The sequence below is a fragment of the Cynara cardunculus genome (assembly GCF_001531365.2).
Source record: "Cynara cardunculus var. scolymus isolate 2C chromosome LG 15, CcrdV1, whole genome shotgun sequence".
Taxonomy (NCBI): domain Eukaryota; kingdom Viridiplantae; phylum Streptophyta; class Magnoliopsida; order Asterales; family Asteraceae; genus Cynara; species Cynara cardunculus.
Genome location: NC_037542.1, coordinates 10,158,795 through 10,183,071, shown reverse-complemented (window position 1 = coordinate 10,183,071; position 24,277 = coordinate 10,158,795). Strand labels below are relative to the sequence as shown.

The following is a 24,277-nucleotide window of genomic DNA, read 5'->3' as shown; positions in this document are numbered from 1 at the left end:
AAATCTCTCTCTCTCTCTCTCTAATTAAGGATATAAATGTCATTTTGTTAATTAAAAAGTATAATAATTACACATAATTAAAACTGCATGCCTTTTTTTATTATGAATATTTATTTTATGACCGAGGAAGTAACGTTTAAAAAAAAAAACAATATTTCCAATGGCTAATCAAGGAAGGTGGTTTCAAATCTTTCAAAGAAAATTTGCAAAAACTAATAATGTATACTTTTAATAGATATGTAATTTCATCTCTTCTAGGGACTAAACATGTATTTTAACATCTTACAAGGACCAATGTGCAATTTTGGAACATCAAGACCATCCTTAATTTTGCAAAATTTAGGAATTGTTCATCAAACATTTATCGGTAAAAATCATCGTCATCATTTATAAATAACATTTTTGGCTATCAAAATGAATTTTCAGTAACCGTTTTTTACTTGTAAACACTAATTGGGTAAAAATTCTCGCTTCAGTTGGTAAACGACCCCTTAACCACATTCATGAAAAATGGCTCATGGGGATACAAATCAAGTTTTTCATGAAAAAGCTCACCGTTGTTGATCTCCAACTTGTGTTACCCTCTAGAATAGCGATCGAGGCAAGTTGCTGTAGATGGACCGGACCACCGAAGTTTGCAATTTCTGTACGTTTTTTTACCCAAAAAATCACGACGGTTGTTTTGGCCATGGTCAAAGAACGAAAAAGAACTGCAAACTTCAGTGTGTGTTTTTATTGTTTTGCATTTTCGTAACTAAAAACGAAAACCTGAAAATGGCATCAACAAGATTCTGCTGAACAAGAGTAAAAGCAAGTCCCTACACTGCACAGTTTTATAGTAGTAATAACTATGGCCAAGAAAAGAGAGGTCTACCTATAAATAAAATGCTGTACAAAATATTCAAGAAAACTGGCCTTCAACTTCATTGCAATCCAATGCACGGTCATGCTGAATCTCTTGACCGTCCTCTGTTGTTAAACGACCCTCCCTTGTCCCATTGCCTTCTATTACCACCATAACCCCCACCGCCTCTATTCCTCTTTTGTCCACTTCTGTCATCCCACATGGCTCGATTCCTAGGCGATGCTGAACCCCATCCTTGGTTCGAGTTCCCTTGATTTCCAGGTCCACCAGTCCAACCGGTGTTGGGATTAGATGGTCTCTGGTTCACAGCTACCTCACCAGGGTTCAGAGGAGCTCCTTGATTTCCAGGCGGTCCGACCCAGTTGGGGTTTCCATTTCCAGAAACTATTGGCACTTGAGTTGGACCAGGACCAGGACCAGGAACCCACCCTTGATTCGGTGCGACCCCTTGTGCCGGTGGTGGAGGAACCCAACCTGGGTGCATATTACCAGCCCATGGGGGATTGACATTCCCTGTTAATGGTGGATTCTGAGCAGTAGGTCCCCAATTCATGACTTGATTTCCTGGAGTAGGCCCTACCACTCCCATATTTGGATTTGCAGGCAATGTCGGCCAACTTACATTTGATTGCGGTGGTGGTGGTGGCGGAGGAGCTTGCTGCAGATTGACCGGAGCTGGAGCTTGAGGCAAAAAGTTTCCGGCGGAATTCTGAACCATGTTCGGAGCATTACCCCATTGGTTGTACGCTAGCTGCTGCTGTACAGCCAGATTACTTGAAAGGCTCGGTTGTGGTGGACCGCCACTCCAACCATAAGGTCCAACAGGAAGATTTTGACCAGCAGCCGGTTGAACCATCTGCGAAGGCATATTATTGGCAGGAGGTGCAACCACATGGCCTGATTGAGAGGATTGTAGAGAATGTAGCTGCTCGGTCTGTGGTGCAGCTGCAACCACAAAAGTACTGGAATTACCAAATGATCCCATTGCATTAAGCTCCTTGTTTCCACCAGCAACAAAAGATGTAGCCAGCTGGGAACTATTCGGAGTAGGCGACTGCAATTCTTCTTTGCCACTATGGTACGAACTAGGACCAATGTGCGGACCCACTTGAGGGCCCAAACCAGTAATACTTTGGTTTGGAGTAGGAGAAGGAAGGTTGGCAAAACCAGGTCGCTCATCAGGTGAAGGCTTCGGGATCTCCACTGAAGTAGTAGCCCAATTAACGTGAGAACTTTGAAGTCGTGGGCTATGATCAGCAAGCGTAAATCGTCCCTCTAATGCATCTGTTAAGAGGATACCATCGTCCTCCTTCTCACTCTTCATCCAAATTCTTAGGTCAGCGGGGAAGTATTTATTATTGCTCCATTTACGCAACTGTGCCATTGAAAACGGACCTTGAATTTTACCAGATGGATCCTTGTAATGCCACATTTTCTCTGTTTCATTTACTTTTGAGGCAGTTCCGGTGATATCTTTTGTTGAAGCTACTTCATCATATGCAGAACTCGGTTTCTTTAATATGCTTGGTTGTTGCACACTTGTGTCTCTTCCTTGATCCCGTAAACTTTCATTATGTGGTTCGAAACGTGCAGAAGTGGCGGCATCCTCAGTTTTGTTTGAAAAATTATTATTCGACAAGCTTCTGCTAAACTCATAATTCTTGCCGCTACTTCTAGAGGTACCTGTACCGCTCCAAGATTCTTTCGAGGGGTACTCTCTTCTCCTGCTAAATCTGGAACCGACAGAACTCTTGTACATATCTACATACAGCAAGAGCAATTGTCAAAAAAAAGGAGTTCCCATCCCATGAGAGATTATAAATAAAGAGAATTAACCAATTTATAAAAACCCAGTCCGACCCAGCTGGTTTTACCCCAGCCAATCGCAATAACCCAACATTAAACTCGTTTAAAATGGTGACCTGGCAATTCAACCATTTAACCCCGTGGTCCAGAAAGTGACAAAACCCATAAAGCATACAGGGTATCTAAAATGTTTTGACTCTCCATACTCGAGATACTTGATTTCGTACCATGTAAAATCTTTTTGCGTAATTTTGACATTTAAAAACAATAGAATTAACAAGTACATAGAACTTTCAACAGACCACCACATACCTTGTTTCTTCTCTTCTTCGTCTGTGTCATCTTCAGACCCACAATTTGGATCCATGGTAGGATCAACATGTATTATAGGAAATTCTTCTAGCTTACGAGCACGCTCCTCAGGTGTCTTCAGAAGTTGTAATTTCTCTACACATTCTCTGAGCGTAGAGGAAGTCAAGGATCATCAATACTCAGGTCCACAAATATAACCATGACCAAAAAATTGAAAACCATATTCATGGTGTACTCTCGACTATTGGCATAAATGAAAGGCAAAATGGTTTCTAAAAGTCATTAACTGGAGATGGTGATAAACTCAAAAGCCTAGTAAGAGAAATTAAAAACCAAATGTACTCGGTATATCCCGCTCGGAAGTGCGGAACTCAAAAACCTAGGATGACCGACCATAATTCATAGTATACTTCAAATAAACAAAGGATATTCCTTCTTACGGCCTAAGTCACTTGCTCGATCACGAAGATGACTAAGACGCAAAACCTCTGTTTCCAGCCACTGCACAATCAACATAATTTAGGTATGCATATGTACATGTACGGTGGTCCATATACAGGCAACTGTAAAATAAACAAAAGCATATAAAAGGAACCCAATCACATCGAAATCCTAACTCAGCTTATAATAAGAATTCATGAAGTCCCAGAATTATCCCATATTAAAAAAATCCTTGGACATGTCGCACAGGTCTCACTGCACCCAAACAGAATAACAAGCAAGACAGCATGTAGGCACCTTCCATTCATGGGTGTGCATCCCTGATACTAGGATTACTTAATAACATATGTACAAAGTGCAGGCACAAACTGGCATATGCATGAATGTGATATGATGTGGCTTTTGGGGGACAAAACTGAGAGACCAGTGTCTGATCTCTTCAAATCAAACAACTCCAAAAGTTAAACCACGGAGAAATGTCCAGTTTCAAGTTCCTTTTAGTTGAACTGCATCAGTTTTATTCACTTTCAGTTTCATTCAGTCAGTTTTGGATTAGATTACAGTTCCAAACAATTTTCACTAGTCCTCGTTATTTAGTGAATCATATAATTTACAGCTATTGCATCAAACTTGAAATGACCATCACCAGTTAGTTTGAGATCACAAAAAGTGCTAATAAATAACCGAACTTTGAGTTCGTGTCATGATGATCTAAAAAAATGTATAAACCGAAACATGTAGACAATTAAACAGTACCAGAAAATAGAATTATGATGCATCCTTATAGACAAAAAATCAATAATAGTAGTGCACACAAATACTAAGAATAATTTTCCTAAAGTTGATAGACAAAGCAAACACATACAGGCTTATTTTGGCTAACCAAAACAAGACCAAAGGCATTTGGGGTTTAGTGACATTTATTCTGTTTGTGCTCTATTGTTGCAAACCAGCTATTCTGTTTATGGTTATTGCAAACCAATCAATAGCCACATGTGTCCACATAATGACGGGAGTTAACTCCAAGGCATTCCAGACTAGGGACCATACAGGATATCACATTGAAAACACAGAGGTCAAATGTTTTAAATCAAAATAAACTAAAGAGATGCTCTATTATCGAGACACAGAATTATAGTAAATAACAGGCCAACAAAGAAATGCTAAAAATATATACATCTTTATATCCAAGGAACTATGCTCTTCTTTTGAAACAAAAACATACACATGCCACCAGGCATTGCGTATGATTAATCAGATGCTTACCGAGGAGCTCAAAACAAGACATTGTCAACCTAGCGATGCGAGCAGACCCAAAATTGGATGATACTTGATGAAGCAGTCCACCTCAATTAATGAAAATATCTAATTCTTTTAGCAGCCTACTTATCAAAATATGCATTCCCATCAAACTGCATTAGGAATTCCTAACTCCTATTTTACCTTGACAGAGTGTCATACTCCAACAGAGTCTCAAGAGATGAAAACCTTCTACTTATGCCTCCATTCTCCAATCTCATGTTGTAGGAACATTTTGCCACTGTGATGTGACTAGTAGCCTAAGCCTTTTGAGTAACCTTGCAAATATAGGGCATGCCCTAAGAGGAAACTTGAATCTACTCACCATTTTCAAGATAGAGCTCCATATTAGGTATCATAGGAGACTTTGCAACAGACGAACACATTGACATCCCAACTTATGGTTCCGGTCAATTGGTGTAGATGACGGCTTACACCCACTCTTTCATGTTCCTATCAATAAATCAGTCACATACTTCTGTTGAGATATGAAGATCCCTTGCTTGGAGTATGCTACCTCAATTCCTAGGAAGTATTCAAGTCTTCCTAACTCTTTTATCTCAAATTCTTTCATCAACCTTTCCTTTAATTCCATCTTTTCCCTCTCATCATTTCATGTAACTATGATGTCATCCACATAGATAAGGAGAGCAGTTAATCCCCTGTGGATGAGTGCTTAATGAAGAGAATCCCCTTGACTTTGTTCAAACCCAGACTCCTTCATGACTTCTGCAAATCTCCCAAACCATGCCCTAGGAGATTATTTCAATCCGTAGAGTGCTTTTCTTAGCTTGCACACCTTATTACCCATGTCAGCATTGAAACCTGGGGGAATACTCATGTATATTTCTTCATTTAAATCTCCATGAAGAAAGCATTTTGTACATCATACTGCAAAAGTTTCCAGCCTAGGTTAGCAGCTAATGAAAATAGAATACTTACAGTGTTCATCTTTGCAACAGGAGCAAATGTTTCTAGGTAGTCGACCCCATAAGTTTGTATGTATCCTTTGGCCACTAAAATTGCCTTATATCTCTCAAGGGATCCATCAGCATTGTATTTTGTTGTAAAGATCCACTTACAATCAACAATGTTTTTTCCTTTCGGTTTATCAACAATCTCCCTATGTTACATTCATTTCTAATGCACTCATTCCCTCCTTCATAACATCCCTCCATTCCGTTTTTCATAATACCTCAAACATTGGTAGGGATAGAAAATTAGAAATGGTATTTAGACTCATAATAAACCTTTTGTAGGTTGGGATAAGGCGTTCAAGAGAGACACAGTGAGATAATGGATACAATGGTTGTTTAGAGCATTCTCTAGTCCCTTTTCTCTTGGCAATGGGTAGATCATCTTCGGTATCAGTGGAAGCATGTTGTGTGTGTAAAGGTGGATCAGCTCTTACCGTGTTCTCATTCCCAAGACCTGAGTCGTAGTTTTGGACTTGCGTTGGCGTAGGAACGACCTTTCTTCTTGTATACACTTGAGGAGGATTTGGACAATTGTTGGAGACATCGACGCTACTTAGGTTTGAATCAGGTTCATCTGGCTCATTGGAAGGTTCAGGTTCATTTAGAGGGGTGGATGACTCGGATGCGACTTTTCCTCCTCTACGGACTCTGATGTGGAATCAACACTACGAGTAGGGAGGTCAAGTTTTTTGAGTGGTTCAAAAGTTTCCGAAGGACTATCTTCCATCATTGAATTCTCTCCCTGAAGAGAGGACTTGGAGAAAAAAGGTTTGTTTTCTGTGAAAGTGACATCAAGAGAGATGCAGAATTTGTGGGATGAAGGATCGTAGCATTGGTACCCTTTTTGAGTGGATGAGTATCCAAGGAAGACACACTTAATGGCTCAAGGGTCGAGTTTGCTTCTATGTTGGTTGTGGATGTGAACAAAGGCAGTGCACCCAAGAATCTTGGGTGTGAGACCACTTGGTGTTCTGAAGTGAGGGTAGAAGTCATTAAGAAGTTCCATGGAAGTTTTATTTCCCAATGTACGTGAAGGAAGCCTGTTTATCATGTGTGTAGAAGTAAGGACAGCTTCCCCCCAATAGGATTTAAGAACATTTCCCTGGAAAATGCTTAGGTAGTGTTAAGTAAATGACCATTTTTCCTTTCAGCTACCCCATTTTGTTGGGGTGTGTTAACACATGAAGAATCATGGATAATGCCTTGTGATTGAAAGTAGGGTGATAAAATCTAGTTGAAATAGTCATTGGTATTGTAGGTCCTAAAACTCTTTATTTTGACCCAAAATTGGTTTTGAATCATTGAGTGGAAGTTAGGTATAACAATGTTAACTTCATATTTGTGTCTAAGAAGGAAGAGCCATGTAACCCAAGTGCAATCATCGATTAGAGATACAAACCAACTAGGCATGGCAACGGGGCGGGGATGGGGCGGGTTTTGTAATCCCCGGCCCCGGCCCCGGTTTGTAATACCGTCCCCCGGCCCCGGTCCCCGGCGGGTACGGGGATTATCATCTCGTCCCYGGTCAAMTTCTAGCAATCCCCGGTCAAAACCCGGTAAACCCCGGTCAATCCCCGGTCAAAACCCGGTAAAAAGTATGCTTTAGTTTGATTATACCGGGGATCCCCGGTCCCGACTCCGGCCCCGTTTTGAGTAACATTCCCCGTCCCCGGCCCCGTCGCCGGTTTGAGTCTACCGGGGATCCCCGGCCCCGGGACCCGTTTTAGCGGGGAATCCCCGTCCCCGTTCGGGTCGGGTGAACCGGGTTCCCCACCGGGTCGGGGCAAATCACCATCCCTAAAACCAACGAGCCCCAGACACATCAGGTATGTTAGAAGGTCCCCATATGTCACTATGAATTAACTGGAATGGAAGAGAGCTCCTTTTATTACTCATAGGAAAAGAAACACGAATATGTTTGGCCAATTCGCAAATAACACAATGAAACTCATAAATATCTAATCCTTGAAATAGATAAGGAAACATAACATTTAAAACTCTAAAGGATGGGTGACCTAGACGCAGGCAGATTGTATCTTTATTAAATGAACTGAGAAAGGATGAAGGTAGAACGTTGTTTTTCTAGGAAGATTCAAGATGATAAAGGCCATTCCTTTCCTTGGCAAGTCCAATCCTCTTCCTCGAGTCTTGTTCCTGAAAAACACAATTGTTGCAGCCTGACAGTTTAGGTACATGTAAGACATTTTTTAAGACAAGGTTGGGCGTGATATGTATATCTCCAAAGCCTGCAACAGTTGCTAATGAGCCATTGGCTACTGCAACCTTTCGGTTGCTAGGGCATGGAGTGTAATTATGAAAAAAATTGGAAGAAGGTGTCATATGATCAGTGGCACCAGAATCTATTATCCATGAGTTGAAAAAAGTTATTACTCGAGGCATTCAGACAAAAAGGAAAAGACGGTTTACCTGAAAGCGTTAAAAGAGAGCAAGTTCCTGATGACTTTTCTAGAGAACCCAAAAAATTCTTTTAACCTCTCAATTTCTTCGTTGCTGAACTTTTCTCTTGCTAAATTCTCCTCTGGTTTGAATTGCTCAACAATGTGTGCTTGAGATCTCTGTTGCCTACATTGAGGCTTTTGTTTCCCCCATTGGGTTCCCCATTCACAACTCTGTTGTCCACCACGGTTTCCCCATTCTCTGTTGGGTGGTTTCCCATTTAATTTCCAGCATTATTCTTTTGGGCGTCTTGGTTTATTGCAGTAAGTGCACCAAAGACTATCTCGATTATCCTGAGTTTCTTTACCCCTGAACTTGGACAAATCGCTCCTCTCCTATTGTTGATTGGTCCTTGTTGCATCCATAGCTTGTGGTTCAAGCATGACATTCCTCCTGCTTTCATCTATTCTGGTCAAAGAGATCACTTCTTCAAGTATTGGTGTCTTCTTTGCCAAGTATTTGAATCTTGACTTGATCAAATTCAGGATTTAAAACCAGCCAAAAATATCATAGACTCGGGTCTTTTTCAATGAACTTTTTTAAGATAGTTGCATCTGTAGGCACTCCATATCGAAAACTCGATAACGATCAAGTTATCGCCACAGATTTTGCAATATATTTGCATATTCAGTGACAGATTTGTTTCCTTGCTTTGTGGCTGAGGTTTTAACCTTGATCTGGTATACTTGAGCCGCATCACAAGGCTTCGAATAAGTGCGGCGGACAAACTCCAATATCTCTTTTGCAATGGAGAGAAACATGCATGTGTCAATGATCATTGGATCCATAGATTCCCATAGCAATGACATTATCATGGAATCTTCCTCGTCCCAAGTTCCAAATGTTGGATCATCTACAGCAGGAACTGCTTCAATGAGGTGTTTGAGCCTCCCTTTGCCCTTCAGGTATGTTAGGACAAATTGAGACCACTTGAGATAGTTTTTGTCATTTGAGTCTATAAGGTGCCCGAATATTTTGTAGATCTCCAATTTTTTGGACAAAATTGGACTCATCGGAGGATTTAACAATAATGGTGTCATTATTTGTGGGTTTTGTCATGATGAAGGAAAAGGAATTGCAAAAGAGAATAAAAGGTGGTCATTCAATCAAAGGAAATATAGCAATCAAGGTTGTTCGATCAGAAACACTTGCAACGATGAAGGTTGCACACTGAGAAGAGCAATTAAGGCTGAAATAAAATAAAACAGGGGTTTATCCATAAACTATAGAAACTATATTCCATAATTATAGGGATTCCTCCTAATCTATAATATGTATATTAGGCAATAGCCTATATAGCTTATTCGGTCAGCCAAAAATGGCTGTTCGGTTGTGGCTTAGTCTAGAAATCAATAGCTTATTCGATCAGCTTGAGCGGCTCTTGTCTACATTCAGCCTGAACTTTTTACCCATATACCCTTCATTTAAAACAGACTCCTATCCTCTATAACAAAAATAAAACCCTTGAAGCTCTCAGCACCTCCATCCCTTGACGCTCTGCAACGCCTCCAGCACCTCCATTTCCTCCATCGAAGCTCTCCTTTGTTGTCGTCGGTCTACCACCACCAGTCTTCCACTGATGTTCTACCCCTCATCGTCATTCTCTCTGCCCCCTCTTCCTTTCCCTCTCTTACTCACGTGATCCACCGTCCCTGCAAAGAAAGCCCCTGCTAACATCTCTGCCTTTCCCCCTTCCTCTCACGAGAACCACAGTCACATTTGTAAAACTTGTTTTGGAAGGTCCTATGTTGTTAATTGTGACACTATTGTGCTGCAATAGCAATACAATAGTGGATTGCGGACAAAGGTAAAATCACGATGGAAATTGTGTTTCTGATATTAGCGACGCAATTGACCGATACTTGACCGATATTTGAGGTGAAATTGCGGACCGATGTTCCAATGTTTTAGCTCGAGCCTCTTCAGAACTATGTTGTTATTTGTTATTGTTTTTTGGGCTTTTATTTCGAGTTTTTGACTTGGGGATGATGATGACCACGTTGGAGATGAAGGGGAAGATTGGGAAGCTAGCCTAACGAAGAAGTGAACGTATTAGATGATGTTGACTCGGATGCTGAACCTATTGCTTGCGATTAGCTCGTTTGTGAACACTTTTCCTATTTTGTTTTGTGAAACTTGTTTAAGTTGATGTTTTGATGTTGAAACTATTTTTTTTAATTAATGGGTATGATATGTTTATGTTTGCATACGTATTATATATATATATATATATATATATATATATATATATAATATATATAATCATAAGAGATATTATATGAACTGATATACCACCGCTAGAACCCCTATTTCAAATATCGGTCCTGACCGCAATTTTGTATTTTCACCACTATAACAGCATGGGGAAGGTCATCCTAATCCAGGTATTTGTGTTAGGATTTATTAAGCCGTGATGGGTTAGGTGATGGACAAAGTGGAAGTGATGGGTTTTGGTGAAGGGATTCATGGCAGGGTGAAGGGATGGATTTCATGGCAGGTGAGGACTCAAAATTGGATTATGTTGCATAGATAATCAAGCCTATATTATTTAAAATCCTATCTCATATATAAATCTAAACATCTAATAAAGTTTAATCATTAAGATACTTAAAGAAAAAAAGCACCGAGGGTAAATTTGTCATTATACTATTCAGATAGTCTATTCAGCACAACAACAGAACGACAATTTAGTCTTATTCATACAGACAACTAAATCCAACATACAACTTAACCCATATAGGGCTTAATGAAAAACCAACTGAGCAACCCCTAAGTGACTCATCAATAAGTACTTGGTAAAAATGCAACCACAGAGTACTTTGTTGTCTCTAATTCTTATATATGAAAGAAGAAAGTAAGAAACCAAACCCTCGCTTGGCTCATTGAAACAGAAGAAAGTAAGGAAACAAAGCCTCACCTGGCTCATTGAAACGCAAAACTAGTTCCTACATGCCTAGAGTTGAAACCAATAAGCAGAAATAGAATAGAGAATAGAAACCAAACCAACAGTACCAAGTGAACCCCAATCGGGAGTAGGGTATGGGGAAATGAAAAGGAGAATAACTTTCCAAAAGTAAATTTTCAACAAAAGATGAACCCAATGTGCAGAACTTACATCATTCACTCTTGCCGCCTGAAGTTCCATCGCTTTATCCAGAATGTCTCCCTACAAGCAACCAAAATATATTAAATGATGGGAGCATGTTCTGTAGCAGTAATCCGTTTATATAGAGGATAAAGGACAACATACCACTGTCAGCCTAGTTATAAGTCCACACTTTATACTTTGCCGTAGACGCTTGCATTCATCCTACAATATCAATACTAGACATGTCAGAAACTCGAATATTTAAATTAAAATAACGCAACATGAACATAATAGGAGTATTTCATCCAATAGAGATTGGATATAACTACGGAAGTTGCAACAAACAATTGAGTTGAAATAACACATCCATGACAAGCCGACAACCATCTAATAGACATTGTATTGCATGTTCTGGTTATTTGAGGATACATATGGGGAAAATAGACTAAATTATAAATCCAGGGGTGTGATTGCAGACCTGTTAGTTTTTTCTCTAGTTTACAAAATAAGAAGTTTGTACCACTTGCTACAACTAAGAATTGGTAATATCTCAATTTTAAACTGAGAAAACTAGGAGATGAGAAAAGAACAAAAAGCAGCATTTCAAATTCAATCACCTCTGTGAAGTCTTGATTTGAAATAGTATCAATGGATATGGATTCTGTTTTGTTAAGATTCAATATTTCAAGCATGGTGTTGGTCATCTTTTTCCCAAGTGCATATTGGGCCGCTTTGGTAGTACCTGCATACAGAGTCATTAGAACAAGCCTACAATCACAAAATAGTTGGGCTAGGCTAAAAAGATGGAATCAAAATAAACTATACAATGTTGAAGTTCAAAATCCCGCATGCACAAAGTCACTGCTCATAAAAATAGCTTAATGATTAAATGTGTGTCCTTTTAAAAGCATACACAAATATTTCCTTAGTCCAACTATTTCCCATAACACGATAGTGATGACTGCCAAATTAATTAAGGGAAGAAAGAGAAAAGGGGTCCTGGTATTTATCTGTATCTCTAATCTTGTTTATTCCTTCCCATGTCAATAACTAGAATGAAAAAAAGAGAAATATGATTCGAAATGGAAAAATTCAAGAAACTTATATCATATGAAAATTGTCCAATCTCAATTATTGTAGATTGAAGGAATTAGGTATTGGTGAGTAACAAGATAATGGGACATCAAAAGTAGGACAGTTGTAATTACCTGTAACTTGCACCAGTCTATATATGTCCTGCTTAAGATTAGCACCAGAGATCCTTATTCTAACAAAAGTACCGATAACCTTGCTATGAAATGTTTCAGTATCATCAAGTAAATCCTCCACTAACTTCCGTCGCAGGTAAATTAAGCTTATGTTGTGTATATCAATAGCAGCATAATCCTCACGGTTGGACTGAGGTTCTCGATCACCCTTCTTCCGCATTTTACGTTTTCTATCCTTCCCTCCCTTCGCTACGGTTTCATTAGCTTCATCGTCATCTACATGGCTAACTTCAGTATCGACCACACTCCCCTGGATATCGTCTATCTGATGATCTTCTTTAATAAGAAAGTGAGATTCAAGAAGTTTTAACATCTCAAAATGCCCTACACGTGGTTTACCAAAAAGTCTTTCAAGTCTTGCATCACAAATAATTTGACTTTTACGACGAGAATCCCGAAGATTGTTTGTTTTGATGTATTCAAGCAAAAGAGCCTGTACATCAAACTGAGATCTAATAGATATGTTGCCATCTCCCATGTGCATAACAAATTCAAGTAGTTCTTTGGATGCCCACTCCGTGTTCCTGGTCACAGATGTCCCTTCAGAAGCAACAGCAGCTGCTCCAGTACTCGGTTCCTCTTCCTTGGTGGCAGACTTGCGCTTCTTAGCCTTTCTTCGTCTGTTCTTCCTTGTTTCTAGGTTCTCAGAAGGATTTTCTGATCCTGAACCACCATCATCTTTGACATCAGAATGTGCAGCTGGAGGTTCTTGTTTGCCAGAGAGTTCAGATCCCTTCCAAGCATTCTTAGCCTCAACAAGCTCAGACAAAGTCAGATCCAGTTTTGCTTTCATGTCTGTCCAATAATCCTTAAATAGATATTCCCAGCTACTCTTGTCATCAAAGTCTACATTTCCCTACATAGTTGAAATAAACCAAGAGAAACTTATGAAACTGAAGCAGAAATAAAATCACCAAGCATTTTAGTTACAGAATGATATTATAAACCAATAATCTACTTCAAATATATGCACAGAAACTAACAAGCAGTTTCAGTGTTCAGAACTTTCTTGTTCCTCAAGTGTAATATAGTTTCCGCGCCCCTACATGTGAGGCAAGTCCCAAGTTATCGATATTGAAAGACACAAATCCATGTATCAGCTCAAAAGAGGAGCAGATGCTAACAAGTGATAACCAGATATTGATGCATACAAGTAGCCCGTGACAGTTGTAGCTAAAAGGATAAGCCTAAGAACTAACTGAAAGCATAAAGCAACAATCTTAGATTTTATAAAGTGACCATGACATGCCAATTTGAAAACGAAAACATGAAATCTTCAAGTGGACTATCCTCAACCCTGTACTCAAATCTGGACATTTCAAAATGCAGACATGAAACCTTGCAAGGAATCAGTTGCAGTGGTGCAGGTTTGCATTCTGAGAGGCATAGAGGTCATTTAGAACCTCTAAAATGTGAGCAGCACAGCAAATACACACACACATATGCATATATACACTATCTATATGTGTGTGTCCATATACACATACGTCCACACACATGCATACATTTATACACACACGCACATATAGATAGTGCTTGCGGAAGAAGCCGCCTGGAGGTGGGCTTTACTTGTTATAAACTCGTAGGCCTTTAATGAAAGCACCGTTCACCATATGGGATACCTTGAACACTACTACTTCTACATTATATATCTTAATCGTACATAGGTCCATAAAAGTAAGGAATTCAATGTCGAATAAATATATTATTCAGAAAAGGAACCTAACTATCCCAATCATGAACTCTTCTTAATGCTGGTGTAATAGTGAATAAATTAAGACTACAATTATTAGAATAAGCATATCAAATGACAAAGACAATGTAACTAGCATTAGCAATGTGAAAATAAAGCCTTTGTCCTCAAATTGATTCGTTCAATTGGCTTCCCTTTTGCAGAGGTGTGAACGGGGCATGAATAGGAAACAGGAAAACTAATAGCATGTGGTATCATTGACAAACTTCAATTCCACATTTGCCACAATCGACCATCCATGGATAAAAAGAACAAAAATCATTAAGCAGAAGAATAATATTATACCTGATTTTCCTCCGAATTTTTTTCAATTAACATCACAGTTTTCATGCAAGCCTCACAAAGGCCTTTCTTCTCTTTCTCTCTTACGCAGAATATAATATTGGTTTTAATGCATGCTTTGCACAAGGAAAAAGTGCATGTATAGCACATATATTCAGCCTTCTTTTCACAGATACTACACAAGTGCCAACCTGAAAGCCAAGTAAATAAGACAAATAAGTTGCTAGCACAATTTTTCAAGGAAAAGTAAAGGTGAATGGCATCTGGTAACTCAACTAATTAATATGGCACTATGAAATTAAAAGATAACTTCAAAATGATTCATAGTTATTAATGCTTTGAACAAGTGCACATGACAAGCAAATTTGGATTCATAAACGGAACTGATAAATTAGTTCAAGAGAAATTACTTGCTACGGGATACTTGGTCTGTAAATTAATCAAACTACAAACTCTAGCAACCCAGACTGTATCAATAAACAGCCAGGAACTCTAACCCTTTAAAACAAAAAAGAGAGTACGTCTAATCTACCTTCATTAAGTGACAAAAAAATCTATGATCTCTTTTTATTTTCCCGGCCATCTTCATTCATCTATTTTTTGTTTGTTTGAAGTTAAGAAGCAAGGAAGATTAAAAAAATATTTACAAGGGAAAACCATGCAAACAAATTTCAAAGAGTACATTGGTTAATTATGATGGCTTCTGCAGTAAATGCTTGAAACAAGTATGTCGTGCCCTAGACCCGCGATTGGTACCTCAACAAAATAATACATGCTCAAGCCCTTGCATTTCTTTACAACAAGGACTAAATTATACATTTAAATGTGGTTACATCAAAAGAACAGGCGTAATGCCATTGGAAGTGGAAATGTCCCTATTACTAGTTCAATTGTACTTTAGCTACAATTTTCACCAACTTCGAGAAATTTTTTGAATGGCATCGACATATCATAAAGCAACAGTCTTTCCTTCAAAAACTTCACTACACACATAAAGCCGTGCTTGCTTGGACATTTCATTTAACCATTGACCGAGTCACTATCCTACTGGACAAGAGCCATCAACTTTAGCAGCTTGCCGTTTGTTCTGGCAGGTTCTCTGATGAATCTCCTGTTCATTGACACCAGCCAACTGCTGCAATATTAGCTCTCAAGTACATAAGACCATTTATTGCAGAAGAAATATAACAACTTCAAAGAACCTTTACCCACATAACGATATGCAATTACTTAGATTAGAACAATAGTGGATTTAAAAAGTTCATCAAGGAGAAATACAAAATCATAGCATTTTCTCCATCCAGAAAAAAGGAATCCATGGTATAATTTGCAATGACTTCATGGATAAAATAACTTGGAACAATATTGCAACTTCATTATAACATCTTAAAACTGACTCCCTCATACGATCTTCAAAATATTTAATGAGAATTATACAAAATGATCTTACATGAGTGGCGTTAAAAACATAAGTATCAACACATGAATTGATGTCATGGACTTGTTACAAAATTAACCCATGAGCATGGTTTTAAAAAGCGTTCGAGGCATATTCCTCAAGGTAAGGCGGTTAGAAACCGCTAATGAGGTGGCATCTCTGCTAGGGTATTTCGCTCGTACACCTCGCAGCACTAAAGGCTGGCAAAAGCGTTAGGGTCAATAGTACACATGTACTTCCGCTGCTCATATGTATCTCCTTCTCCCTCTCCTTGTACGCCTCTTCCAGTCACGACTTGACACTCCTCCGTCTCTCAGCTCATACTTCTCATTGCAGATTGAAAAGGAATAGCCAACAGGCATTCCAATACTCTATATTAGGGATGGGAGCGGAGGACCAAAACTTTTTGTTTTTATATAGCAAGATTTTTCTTTTTTCCAAGTGTGAGTTCTATTTTCTCTAGATCAGTGTGCGACTTTTAATCTCTTCCACTTGATAAGTATATGATTTTAATTCTCTCTCTCTTGATATATGTATGTTAATTCTTTCTTTTGATATGTGTGACTTTATAAAAATAAAATCTTCGATATCAATTACATATATTAAAATATTTTTTAGACTTATTAACAATATTATGACTTCAAATATCATTATTAAATATGTATTATATATATTTATTTATTTATTTTATTTTCCCCCTTCAAATCGTAAGCTTCGCCGAGGGAAAACGCCTCGCCTCATGCAAAGTTGTTAAAGGCGCAAGGCGAACTTAGGAGCAAAGTGATCCTGGGCCTAGGCGCGAGGCTCGAGCCTCACGATTGTGAGGTGCATCGTATAAAAAAATAATATATATACACACACGCGCGCGCACATACACAACTCAAATACCATTATATAAAAAGTAGTAATATCAACTCAAATACCATTATGTAGAACACGGTTCAATTTCAATTTCCAAAAGTAGTAACATCAAACATATCTCAATATGTTGTTTTGATCGGTATCTTCCTCCGTTTGTAATAATGTAAAAAAATGGCATTTTACGGTGCTCGGACATGTACCTTTTGTGCAATACTTCCATGCCGGATCTCCGCTACAGCTTGATTGTGATTTATTTTGAAAATCCATGACCTAATATTGCTTCTAAGCAAAACTCATAACACTTGACATAATTCCCTAATCACAGCCATATGTGTGTGGTGTTGTTACAAGAGAAAAAAAAGGCAGCCAATGAGCCAAATCACATCCTGTGATTCTGTGATGTGATTCTGTGATTAACAGCCTTCCCTAATCACAGCCATATGTGTGTGTCGAATTACAAGAGAAAAAAAAGATAGCCTTAGAAGCTTGGTGCGATAAGAGTGTATCGGCTGTGTGCCATTGTGCAGTCCCAATGTGGTAAATAACAAAAACAGACTATACAAAAAATAATATATACATACTTGTATGTACTATGTAGCAACAGGTAGCAACCAGAAGTCCAGAAGAGAACCCTGAGGAAGAAGTATAAGCCTCCAAGGCAGCAACCAGAACTCCAGATTCCAGAAGAGAGCCGTGAGGAAGACGTATAAGGTTTAAAGCCGTGAGGGAGAGTATAACATATGGGATGTATTTATAGGAGATGACCGATTAGAAATGAATAGAAAATAAGAGAACTGAATAGACTTATCTAATAACTCTTCTTTGTAGAAGTCTAGGAGGTTATAAGACATAACTAACATAAGGTTGACTTATTTAATAACTTTTTCTTGTAGAAGTCTAAGAGACAAGAAAATTATTTGAAATCAGGGTAGATCTTCATAAGGCACGTCAAGCCCATTCTGCGGCTCAGCCAAGACGCTGCTGCGCCTCGGTAACTCGCCACGCCTCGACATGGAAAAAGCCCAGCCCTTTGCGCTTTATATGCCTCAAAGCTAGGAGGCGCTTTTCACAACTATGGCCTCACGTTTCCGTACATTAAAACATTGCTCATAAGTAATAAGTAGATTGAAAATCTGTCAAGTTTTGAAACATGATTGGGTAAAAGATTACACCGGTGGTGTAAAAATGAACTCCTTAATAACATAAATTTATCTCATTTCAAAATCTTAATCTAGGACTATTTTCTCGGATAAAGGGTTTTTCACATGGGCTCCATTTTTTAAGTCAAAAGAAGCATAGCTTGATGAAGCAAATCTTAATCAAGGACTGTTTTTGGGACAAAATTTTATAAAGCGAACTCCTTTTTTGAACTGGACACAATGTGGTAAAGCAATTGTCCAGCATAGAGTTGTGTGCACACATCATGTCTGGTGTGTAAATATTTGGTGAGAGAATTGTTATACCAAACCAAATTGATGATGTAAAATGCTAAAAGCATAGCACTTGTTGTGTTATGTATACATGATACATATATATATATATATATATATATCCCCCGCTTCCCCCAAGAGAAGTTCAGTATAGAAGTTGTATAAGGTGATGATTCTATACTTTTTTACGGTTGAAAGAAACAAGATAAGATTAGCATAATCTGAATGTTGAGGTGAACCTTTGGCCCAAAGTGTGGGGGAGATGATAATATGCATGAGAAGGATGGAGTCACATCAATCGAAATGTCAGGGCAACATAGCTTGAGATGGTTTCATCAACTTCAACATAACCTTTGGGTATATCGGTTAACAGAGGAGCTTTATACCAAAAGGAAAGCATTAAGAAATTTAGAGTGCCAAGGAGAAGTCATAAAGAGAAATATGAGAGAATAGATATACAAGAGGAGTTGGCCTTAGACATGAGTTCAACTAATGATTTTATTTATTTCACGTATGCCAAGGGGCATCTATAGTTTCAATCCATGTGTATTATATTTGTATGTGTATATATTGGCTTTCTTGTTGAGATTCAATATGATTTATAGAATTGAAGGTTTTTTTTATTTTGGGGTTCTCTAAATATATATAAATTATTTTAATTGATAGCGTTGCTTAAATTAGTATAAAATATTAAGTTGAGATTATATTTAAATGGGTCAAATTTGTTTAATCCTAAAGTGTATATCTGGTTATTAGATTATGCAAATACATTACGTACCAAAAGAGGTTCTTGATACCATAAAGGATGAGAAGGTGATAAAGAAATGTCAAAAATGAATGCTGCGTGTGCATTAAATGTAAACAACTATAATATAAAATAATTGTTTGTTTTGTTCTTGTGTTTGTGTTTGAATGTAACTTTTGAAATCATCATCATTTTAACTCGAAGCATCGTTTTGACTGTATATCTAATTTTTTAAAACTTAGTAAAGGCCAGATGGTCTTTCTCAACAACTTTTTTGAGCAAATTATATCCTTTCTTACCGCACACTTTGCACAAGCAGGGGGGTTCTTCACGGAACAGTCGTTCTGCTCTTTGAGGGAGAAATCAAGGTTGGGTTTAATTAAGGTCAGATAGTGCTTGACAAAAAAAAATTAGTTCAAGACAACCCTGCCCTAACTAGAAGAAGCAAAATCCACATCGATGAAGATTACTTGATACAATCAAGTTATTTCTTCAAGACTAATATTGGTAAATCTCCTTCAACAAAAACATCTATGTTTTGCAAAATTGTTGTATTAGTTTATGCAAACTCTCGTTCCCCCTATATGTAACCCAAGTCAACACCCACATCATTTGATAGTTTTTTATTTTAAACAGTATATGCATGAATGCATGCAAGCATGTATTTCTATGTATATACACAACACAAATCTGCTGTACAACCCCCAAAAATGTATGAGATAATTACAAAGCAGAAATAAAAAGTAAAGATAATTGGAGACACTTGGGGCTGTCTTCAGTGAGTTCTTCAGTTTTGTTTCTGGGATGCGTTTGTTAAAAAAAATTGTTAAATATCTTACTGGAAGGGAAAAGCAACCACAAAAAGTTAAAAGTGAATATTGCTGAACAAAAAAGTTTGGTCAAAACTGAATGATAAAGGAGTGGATGGAAATTAGAGTGAGATGACATACCAAAGGAGTTGGTCATAGATTATAGTTGTGGAAAGATGATAGGCGAAGAGCCATAGAGGAATTTCTCATGACTTCTGTATGTTTTCATTTTTAGCCTACCCAACTAGTTCAGATAAGGCTTGTTATCCTAGTGGTTGAAAAGAAAATGAAAAGCATTGCAGGTAGAGAAGAGGGTCATTCCAGCAACAAAAACAAGGTTGTATTGACAGATTTATTCGAAGAATAATAGGAAGGCACGAAAAATCTTATAAGCCTTCCCCTCATAATACACACAAACTACTGAAGAAGTACTTCACCAAGAAAAGCCAGTAATAAATTTGCTTACAATTGTTTCCCAATAAACCTACAGGTCAAAAACACCCATTTTGTTCATTCATCATTTCCATTAGTATTTCTACTATGGCACTATAAGGGTGTGAGAAGAAATAAAATTGTGAGCCCATTTACTTGAAGTGATGAAAGATAAAAGTGGCAAATATCAAATACCAAATTGACGATATAGAATAAAGAAAAATGATGAAGAATAATGGAACTCGAAGCTTTTTGTTGCCAAGACAAAGGGATGCTACTCAAGTAGTCTTTATCTGTGGCATGGGAAGAGTTATTGAAAGCTACAAGAATAATGAGCCATCAACTAGTGAATTTGAAGCAAGCAACAACACTAATAGCAATATCCTACTAACCACGCTTACAAATTTAATAGATATGTAATTTGCAAAGGCCTATGGAGCTACAAGTTACTTAGTTACCTAGCTTAGTAATATACCATTCTTGAAAATCCGTATTGAAAAGATGTTCTCATTCCTTTTAGTATCGACTTGTACAAAAGAAGTTACAATCCATCTCAAAAGTTTCTTCCAGATTGAACCAGCCAGTATGTGTCGTCCAAAAGAACGATTTTTTCCAATCTGACTAACCCATAACAGCTAGTGCATTCAACTACAGAAGAAATTTAAACGTTATTCTTTCTGATCTAACTTCTGGACAGAGTGCTCTGTCCATTCAAGCAAACTTCCTCCTTTTCCAACTCATGACTATTGCTTACTTCACCTCTTGCACAAATCTACTGAATAACCAATTACAGTAAACAGAACTTCATGCTACCGATGACGTGGACACTCGGAAAAAGTCAACCTTTAAAATATTTCATTTTTATCAATATGAAGTCACCCTGATATCCCTTTTTAGTAACTAACGAAGATGCATCCAACAAAGTACGTCAATATATATTGTATATACTGTAAAGCCATGCAACACGAAAACTTACAAAAAAACAATGATCAAAACGACACAAATATGTGAGGATAAGCAACAACCAAAGATTTGCAAAAAAGAGCAGATATCCTACATGTATGAGAGGATGGAGAACATACTCACCGCAATTCCACTGACCCTTGGTTTGGAAGAAAGCCTCATCTCGGTTAACACATGAAGGATGATAAGCTTTAGGGCAATTCCTGTAAACGAAAAACACAGTATACACAATTAGTAGCACAATTCCAACTAAATCAAAACCCTATAAACCAAAATTGATCAATCAGAACACCCACCGCCGATCACATAGCACAAGATCTCCACCATCAAAGCAAATGAAGCAAACATCCTCCTCAGTCATCTTCCTGCGCCCAGCCTTGGGTTTGGAGGTAGTCTTTGAGTTCCTCCCTCCCCTTTTCCGTTTACCTGCAGTGCTTTTTGGAGACGACTCCAGCAATTCTGTTTCCATCACCTCCGCATCTGGGACTTTCTCTTCATCAGCCATAGTTGCTTCTTCATCGGTCTCCAATTCTGTATCCAATGATTTCTCCTCGTCTGCCACCATTGGTTCTTCCTCATCATTTTCTGTAACACTAACAGCTTTCTCCTCGTCTGCCATTTTTCCTTCCTCCTCAATACCTTCTCCCACACCAAGAGCATCCTCTTCATCTGCAACAATTCCTTTTTCCTTTAAAACTTTTGCATCCATTCCTTCTTGAAAATCATCCTGATCCTCTGTTATTTCTTCTTCTCCTATCACAATTTCGACATTTTCCTTCTGGGTGTCAACAACCACATCATTCTTAACATCCGTCATCACTTCCTCTCTTTCAGCAATTCCAGTAACTGGCAACGATGGAACATCAACTCCTCCACCGTCTTTCAACACCTCGACATCTTCCTCCACCATCACGGTCTCCAACTCACCTTCACCTCCGTCCTTAACATCCTCGATCACCAACGAACCATCGGTATTGGTATCCTCGACGCTGTTCTTTACATTTTCCACTACTACATTTAAACCATTATCTCGCACAATCACAACCGCCTGACACTCTCCATCGTCAACTTTATCCGAACTTGTTAACTCACTCTCGCCATGCTCCACAGCTGCCACATCACCGGTAGTAATTTCGTCCTTAACATCACCCTCCTCGCCGTCCTTCTCGTCTTTCAACGCGGTCGTCGACTCAACCACCGCCGAGTTCCAGCATCTACCGGACTCAGAATTCCCGCACTGAACAGTGACCTCCTTGTCCTCCGCTGTTTCACCCACTGCTACCGCGACAAAAGGATTCGGATCGTCCAATTTAGGGACTATAACAGACGATTCCTTTCCTTTTTCTTCTTCAGTGTTTGATTCTGATACCTCTTTTCCTAATTCGTTATCATTACTACAATTATTTTCTAACAATCGTTCATTTGATACGGTTGTTGTCGTTGATTCATGTAGGTGATTTATGGTATTTTCTTCTTCGACCTCCATGGCGAAATCCCTTCAAAACCCTAACCCTAATTTTACCTTTTCCTATGAATGGACATGTGTCGGATGTTACGAAGCTCTTGCAAAGTGGAGATATATAGAGAGGCGATATCAACGGGGAAGTGTGTGTTTGTGTGTGTGAGAAAGAGAGAGAGGGAGCAAGCTAGAGAGAGAGAGAGAGAGAGAGATCTCTTTGCCTTTGAGTAATCGAGTTGGTATCCGAACGAGGGAGTGAATAAATACACGAATAAATTTACAAAAACAGTCCCTTGACAATGTATAAATTTTCAATTATCGTTCAAAGTTTCAAAATAAATGAAGGATGTTTATTTCATTTTAGGGAATAGGAATTGAACTAAATATGTTGAGAAATAGGAATGGATATTTTCATTAGATTGTCGGCTACGGTTGTGGTGGTGGTGCGAAGCTGAACACGATGAGATAAGAACTATAAGACTTTGTGCAAAATAGAACAACTGTAAAATCAATACGAGTTTAAACCGAACAAAAGGTTGTGCAAGAATGGAAGAATGTGCAATCCCACAACTCAGTCTTATGACAATTTTGGATGGTTGAGCAGAAGATGCTGCCATGTTGGATGTCAAAGTATTAAACAGGGTGAAAGCAGAAGATGAATAAAAAAACGGAGAGTGTATGAAAATGGCAGTTTCCTAAAGAAAAACAGAGACAATGAGAGGTTCGGAGGGACGATGGTGTTGTGAGAGGCTGAGGGAAGGCAATGAGAGGTTGGGATGGGAGATTTTAGGAGCGGGGAGAGAGGTTGGGAGAGATAATAATGAGGCGGAAGGACATATGCTCAATATCAGTGGCGGACCCAAGACCATATAGTGTCTTTTTCGGGAGCCAGAGGAAATGCATCTGCGGTACATCAATTAGTAGGTATGAGAGGATAATGTCGGATCCCAAAGGGAAAATGATTGATTTACTCATTCAAAGCAATTTATGCAAAGAACTCTCTTTAACATAATATATTATTTCTTGTTACTAAACCCGTAAAGGAGTTGTAGATACCGCTATCCGAACATCAAAAATTTCTTGAGCAGCTACACCTTTAAGGTGGATTAAAGGTCTGCAAAGTCACGAGTTTGATCAAAGGAAAAAGTCAACACAGTTTCACCCGAGGAAAGGTCAATTATGTTGATTTCAGGAGTAATACATTTTTCTCAAATTGAACTAACCTTGACTTTTTAAGCAAAACACGATATTACTTCTTACATTTTATATTAATTGTCCTGCTTTTTTCCCAGGTTTTCAATTTTGTGTCTTTATGCATCTAGAACTCCCAGTATTAAATAAAACGTTTTGCAAATCAAAATTAACCATGCATCTTATTTCGATTCATTATGCATCTATGATTTCAAGTAATAATAACCAAATAAATAATTAAAATCAAATTACAAAATACGAAGAAACCAATAGGAAAAACTCATACTTTACGGAAAAGTTCAAGATCAAGAACTTGATATAGGATTGAAATAGATAGGAGTTATTGACTTTCCAATTGCAAACCAAAAAAATTAAATATCTGCTACAAGTTAGAATCAAAC

At 38.3% G+C, this 24,277-nt stretch overlaps 1 protein-coding gene across 1 annotated transcript; it reads right to left on the bottom strand.

The window, feature by feature from the left end:
- Positions 1 to 755: 755 nt before the first annotated feature.
- LOC112528296 (zinc finger CCCH domain-containing protein 19-like) lies at positions 756 to 22,883 on the bottom strand. Its single transcript, XM_025139296.1, has 10 exons — positions 21,523 to 22,883; positions 21,350 to 21,429; positions 14,552 to 14,739; positions 12,454 to 13,369; positions 11,863 to 11,987; positions 11,408 to 11,467; positions 11,273 to 11,323; positions 3,414 to 3,484; positions 2,984 to 3,135; positions 756 to 2,626 (listed from the first exon to the last, which is right to left on the bottom strand). The coding sequence occupies exons 1-10, from the start codon at positions 22,710 to 22,712 to the stop codon at positions 945 to 947; spliced, it is 4,515 nt and encodes a 1,504-aa protein (XP_024995064.1). The 5' UTR covers positions 22,713 to 22,883; the 3' UTR covers positions 756 to 944.
- Between the last annotated feature and the right edge of the window lie 1,394 nt (positions 22,884 to 24,277).

What these genes read in the sequence shown, in the direction of transcription:
- LOC112528296 (XM_025139296.1), bottom strand. Translation starts at nt 22,712, where the DNA reads ATGGAGGTCGAAGAAGAAAATACCATAAATCACCTACATGAATCAACG. An exon ending in TAGACTGGTGCAAGTTACAG is followed by an intron (nt 11,988 to 12,453) that starts GTAATTACAACT and finishes CTCTGTATGCAG; the next exon opens with GTACTACCAAAGCGGCCCAA. An exon ending in AGGCGGCAAGAGTGAATGAT is followed by an intron (nt 3,485 to 11,272) that starts GTAAGTTCTGCA and finishes TTGATTGTGCAG; the next exon opens with TGGCTGGAAACAGAGGTTTT.